The following is a 6,000-nucleotide window of genomic DNA, read 5'->3' as shown; positions in this document are numbered from 1 at the left end:
ATCATACGTTATAAACATAGAATTGAAAAAGTTTTTCGAAACGAAATAGATAAACATAAGAATTCTACAAACGACTGACTACATCATAATCATAGAATAATTATGTAGTATAAGACGTTTCAGCTGCTCTTTCCGCTGAAACTGTGGCGCCACCACTCAAGGAAGTTGGGTACCACGAACTACTAAAAGCAAGCAAGAACGAATCAAATCATTCTAGAGCGCGTGAGCCTGATAAAATTAGCAAATGATCACTTAGCTAATGCTAGTTGTAGACGATGCAGTTAGTTACAACTCTAGCCAGTAGTGTCGCAGAATCACTTTTGTTGCATTGTGGGAACGATTTGAATTTCCGTTAGGAATATAGAGAGTGTTTCATCAGGGTAATCAGTGATTATAATGTTCCCAAACATTAACAAAAACTGTGTAAACACGATTGCTACAATAAACAATAAAAAATTAATGGCAATAAAATACATGACATACAAAGATGTGCATTTAAATTATTTATTTCAACCCAGCGAAGTGGTAATATATGCTAGTTATTCTCTAAAACGTTGATATTAATGTGATTTCAATTTGTGTAACTTAAATGTGATCTATCTTCGTTTCATTACTCTGGCTAAACTATTATTGCAAAAATGTTTGATAGGTAAATTTGGAACTCAAACTATTAAAAGTAAATAAATAAATAAATAAATGGAACTTAACTTTTCCTGTTTAACTCTTACGACTTTTAATCAGTTGTTGATAAATATTACGTAGGAAGAAAATTACTTTTGTGTGTAGCATAGAATGTGCGCTCAAATGCCTTTAGTGTTATCAGAGTGGGTGGCTGGATAGTGTTTATCTCTAGAGTCACATTACATCTTTGTAGTATGTATTCGAGTTACACTCTGTATGCTGAAGTATGAATGGTGAATGGAAAAAAAAAAAAAAAAAAAAAACTGCTGGAAGGAATGGAGAGACTCTACAGATACGATTATGTCTATCATCCTACCAAGCTCACTTAGCCCTTCCTACTAGAGGTGCGCCCTCTACCCCTGACCTAGCGTGGTTCGAAAGAACACAAGTTTGCCTGTTGAATCGAACATCCCACAGTGTGAGCTTGTGGTAAATACAGTCGGATTATTCCTGATCCCTTCACTTTGTAAGTATTGATGTAGCATGATCTTTGTTAATATTTCATCAGGACAACTCAACACTAGCGCCCCCAGCCAAAATCAGCACTGCATTCTGATCAGGGAATAGTAAATTAGAAACCTTATCGAAACATTATTTATTTATTTATTTATTTATTACATTATATATTACATATTTCTCCCATCTTTGACAGGATCAGTACTTTTGTACAACAAACAATAACTTACAAGGGTTTATGACAAGATCTACAAACAGACAAGATAGTATCACGCTTTAATTGGTCCCTTTCTTTCGATATCACGAATTTATAATCAAAAGAAGGAGTAATCAAATCTTTAGAATATTGCACATTTTCAGTATTAAAGCTCGTTTTATAGATGACGTAGTAATTAATTTGGAAGTATACATATATATATTTTTAATCTTGAAAGACTGAGATCACATTAAGAATACACTTATGTATAAAAACTATGTACACCAAGGCACTTAAAAATATACAAAGTTTGTACGAAAGACAATACAAATAACACTGAATGAACTATAATACACAATAGTAATTTCTTAGAGTAATAAAATTAAGATCTATTATAAAGTGAGGACTTCGTTTAAGTACATTTTCCCTTTCTTCTAACATTTATTAAATATCACATTCTCGGTGAAGAGGAAAATATCTTTTAATACTGGCCTCTATATTACAAATGGTGCAACTCCTAGCATTTAGTTACACTCGCGATGCAATTACAAAATACATGTTTCTGGTTAACGCAGTGACAAAATATATCAATGAAAATACCTACGGACGGAAGCGGGTATCCATAAGTCCCTGTATTTGAGGAAACGTTACATATATTACATTGAAAGTGTTTCTATGATATGGTCACTAAGCATTCTGTGTGTGGTTACGCATTACAAATTTAATCTCAGATAGAAAGGAAGATTGAAGGTGATTTCAAGAGAAACTGAGCATACATTTCTATAATCACGGTCAAAAGTAAATGGAAATAGTAATACAATCTTGCAACCACAACCTCTGGAATTACTTTTCCAGTGTGGCTGGATAATTTTCATGTCTATTATCTACAAGTACGTTATTATTATTATTTCTTTTTTAAATATACACGTGAAAGAAAAACTACGCAAATAGAAAAGCAGTGTTGTTACCTCCCTCTTTGGTCAATCAATCTTTTGAGAGAACCATAGGAAGTCCCACTTTAGGGCAATTAAGTAACTAAAATCCAGACACCAAACTGACAGCGAATCATTTTCCGTTATATGTAAATAAAGCAGCGCCCGTTCTTCATGAATGGCTAAGTTTGTGGCTTAGTCCTAATATACTTTATTGAACTAATCACGTTTTTACTTGTTTTCTTTTTTCAGCTACGTCCAATTTCTTTTCTCTTTAGCAAAATGCATATTATATTTTTTACGCTAACATACATGTCCAAAACATTACATACAGTATTTAGAACATATGCTTCTTAGACTAGACCACACAAGATGCTTACATATTTATTTATTTAGTTCTTAAATAACCCGACAATTAACTATTGCCTCATATAGTCTGTTATTGAAGATTGTCTCTAGTCCTCGCTAGCTCTCCCATCTGTCAAGCTGTTCAGCATCTTCTACTCTTGCCTTCGTTGTCAATGTTCTACCATCAACAGCGAGAGAAAGAGTGGATCATGCCCTATAACATAAATCCATTCGCTCTGAAATGCTTCCTTTCCCACGAAGTTGCTAATATCATCAGTTTGAGTGCATGCAGAAGCTGGAAATGTTTCCATTTATTACAGCATAAATTTTCGGCATCGGTATCTTCCCTCTCACGTCATCAATTTGATTACTGTCATCCACTACATAAATACTTGAAATTTGTCAGAAAATCTCAAATTACTGGTGTATTTTTTATATGTTTATAGCAACTTCCTTGATAGTCTTTGCACCTAGTTCATAATATAGTGTCAGAATGGACGCTTACTTATTTAGCGCCACATCGCACGGAATCTCTCTACTATGTCTAGAAAAATAACTTTGCGATTCATAGAATGGAAGAGGAATAATTAATTTGGATTACACGTAGGATCGAAGAATGTGGAAAATCAATAGCTCAATCGTGATATTTAGTCAAATATGTTTGTTTAGTTTGAAATAATGGTAAACGTTCTTGTTCCAGAAGTTATAAATTGCGAGTTTAAATCTTGAATTTTTGTAAAGAATGTTAATCACAGAAAAGTAAGTTGCAGTCGGCTTTTACAAATTGACAATTTTGTTTTTATTAGGGAACGGTAGAGAACTTGAAAACTTCTCTCATATACAACGTAGCTACGTATGTTAACAATATCAATTTCTATTTTCATTTAAATCTCAAGTCACGCCTTGGCTCCGAGATTGCCTCTGTACAATTATTTTATACTTTTTGTTTCAAGTATATCTCGTAGAGAGAAAAAAAGTTTTAAATATTCTGATCTTGCATTACATTCCGTCTACTTCTGACCATAATTATTTACACTGTATTTCGTCTGATAATATCGTTTTCGTAAAGCAGTCGTTTTTGCTGAAAAGAAAATTCTAGGTTGAGATACTGAAAGGAGATCCTCCATGATGAGAACGAATGGCATTACAAGAAGTCAAAATTATTGAAGATGCAAATATAGTACTCTTTTGTACCACACAAACATACGGATGGTAACAGAAATGTTATATAAGAAATATAGGTATGTTTCTTCTCAACAACTATTCTTTTAACAATAGAAAAATAGCAACTATTATATGGTTCCAAATAAAAGCACTCAACTAGAACTTCTAATTCTGAACTTATGATGTGATATAATATGTACCAAATTATTTATACAGTGTTTTAAAGACGAGTAATTTTATCTGATACACCATCTAAATTCAAAATTAGTAACACATTTAATTAGTTAATGTTGCAGAATTTTCACTTACTATATTATTTATGAAATATCCAGGGACGGAAATATTTTCTTTAAAAACCAGAATTAATACAAATATTCTAAAAAGAGGTAAGTTTCAACCATTATTTCCTACATACTGAGCATTTGTTTGATTTTATACATTAAGCAGTTGCTTCTTTTAACAATTAAGTAATTCCTATACAATTCAGTTATCCAAGTATCTGTTAATAGCACATCAAACGCGCATAATTCACATCTGCACTATTTACTATCCAAATAACTAACTAACTTTGTAAAAAAAAAAAAAAAAAAAACTGAAGAGCACGAGACCTTGTAAACATCATAGACATGTCACTATCTGTAAAATTCAGTTGATAGTCCCTCCATTTATTCCATGCCTGTGCTTTTTATGCACAACTAAAATACTGAAGTTCTGAGATTACTACCGAATAATGTTCCTGACAGGAATGTGTCAAACCAAGTAACCTCACATTTGCCTTCAATTCCTTTCAAACGTGAAGGAAAAAAATGACTAACGCTGTCCTGTTATTTGGAACAACATGCAAAGAATTGAATTAAGAAAATTCTTTCCTTTTACTTGATATACGAAAATATCCTTTAAAATATGTACAGCATCAATGACACTTAAAATAGGTTAGACTACGCTATGTACCCTGATAATTGAGATTTGTTTCTTTAGTCAATAAACTTCAAAGATGGCTCTAAGTGTTTGATCTTCTTCCAGCTGTAGAGGCAGCCTTTGTTACATCTGGCTTTCGGATGAGATCTTTTCGTAGTTGGAAGTTATATAATTTGTATTTACATTGGCATAGATTGGTTCCAAAGAGCTGTTCGAAGATTTTCCTAAATAGAAAAAAAAAAATGTAATATGTATAAATAGGATCTCAAAAAATATATTTCTTATCTGATAAAGTTAGGTGGGTCAGTCAGAAAATTAGTTGCAGTCCTTCGTAGATATTTTGGGGCAAAGGCTATTTTGATGAAACCGTGTGGCAACACTGCAAATATGTAGCTGTATCGTGTGATGTAGCGGCTTTCACGAGGCAAGTGGAGGTGTTCTGATAATTAGTCGTAAACATGTCTCGACAGCTGCAAGTGTCGTTCAAATTGGAAATGCGTCCAGTGATTCGTTTTTGAGGGCGAAAAGGTGTAACTTTACTGAATTTATCGGCATTTGCATGAAGTGTATGGTGAAAATGCAATGTCACGTCAAGCTATCGCTAAGTGGTGCAACATGTTTGAGAACGGACGAACAGAGACAGATACAGATATTGACGATACTGAGTGCGAGGGAAGACCAACTCCGACAAATCCGGAAATCGCTGCTCGCGTAAATGAATGCATTATTGCAAACAGACGCATAACAATAGACGAAATCGCAAATGAACTGGGTATTTCTCGGATGACGAGGTGAAATCTGCAGTCCAGGAATGGTTATCGGGCATTGCACGGGATTTCTTTGCAGACGCCATAGAAAAAAAACTTGTGCTACGCCTCGACAAATGCTTAAATAATGGAGGTAATTACGTTGAAAAATAGATTGTGAATACAAATAAAGTTATTGTAAAATTTCTATCCTGTTTTATTTTCTTAAGCAGTGCAACTAACGTTTTGACTGACCCTCGTCATTTCTTGAGTTCAGAGATCTCCATTTTATTATTACTAGTTGTTCCTCCAAGCCTTTGGCTTGCTCCCTGATATAGGTTAAAATGGTACTTAATTAGAAGTTCTAATTGTTTACATTTATTTATTTATTTATTTTTTGTTTATCCAACTAACTTGGAGTTAAATAAATAATAATGCTTAAATCTAAATATAGTTACGACCAATTAATGTTAGTATGATTCATGTGGATTGGCAGTAAAGCTTGTTGAATATTGCACTGTTCTAAAAGTTAATTACAACTCTCTGTAGTATCTATACT

The 6,000-nt window shown here is 33.2% G+C and overlaps 1 protein-coding gene across 2 annotated transcripts in view; it reads right to left on the bottom strand.

Annotated features, from left to right (window-relative positions):
• Positions 1–922: 922 nt before the first annotated feature.
• Ptp52F (Protein tyrosine phosphatase 52F) overlaps positions 923–6,000 on the bottom strand; it is a 220,511-nt gene continuing 215,433 nt past the window's right edge. For both annotated transcript variants that reach the window (XM_081737647.1, XM_081737646.1), the window contains exon 23: positions 923–4,919. In XM_081737647.1, the coding sequence (XP_081593773.1) occupies positions 4,819–4,919 (101 nt within the window). In that variant the 3' untranslated portion in view covers positions 923–4,818. The remainder of the gene's footprint in view (positions 4,920–6,000) is intronic.

The sequence above is a fragment of the Thermobia domestica genome, chromosome 14, assembly GCF_964235325.1.
Source record: "Thermobia domestica chromosome 14, izTheDome1.hap1.1, whole genome shotgun sequence".
NCBI classification, from domain to species: domain Eukaryota; kingdom Metazoa; phylum Arthropoda; class Insecta; order Zygentoma; family Lepismatidae; genus Thermobia; species Thermobia domestica.
Note: the sequence above shows the minus strand (reverse complement) of the source record. Positions and strands in the feature narration are given on the sequence as shown.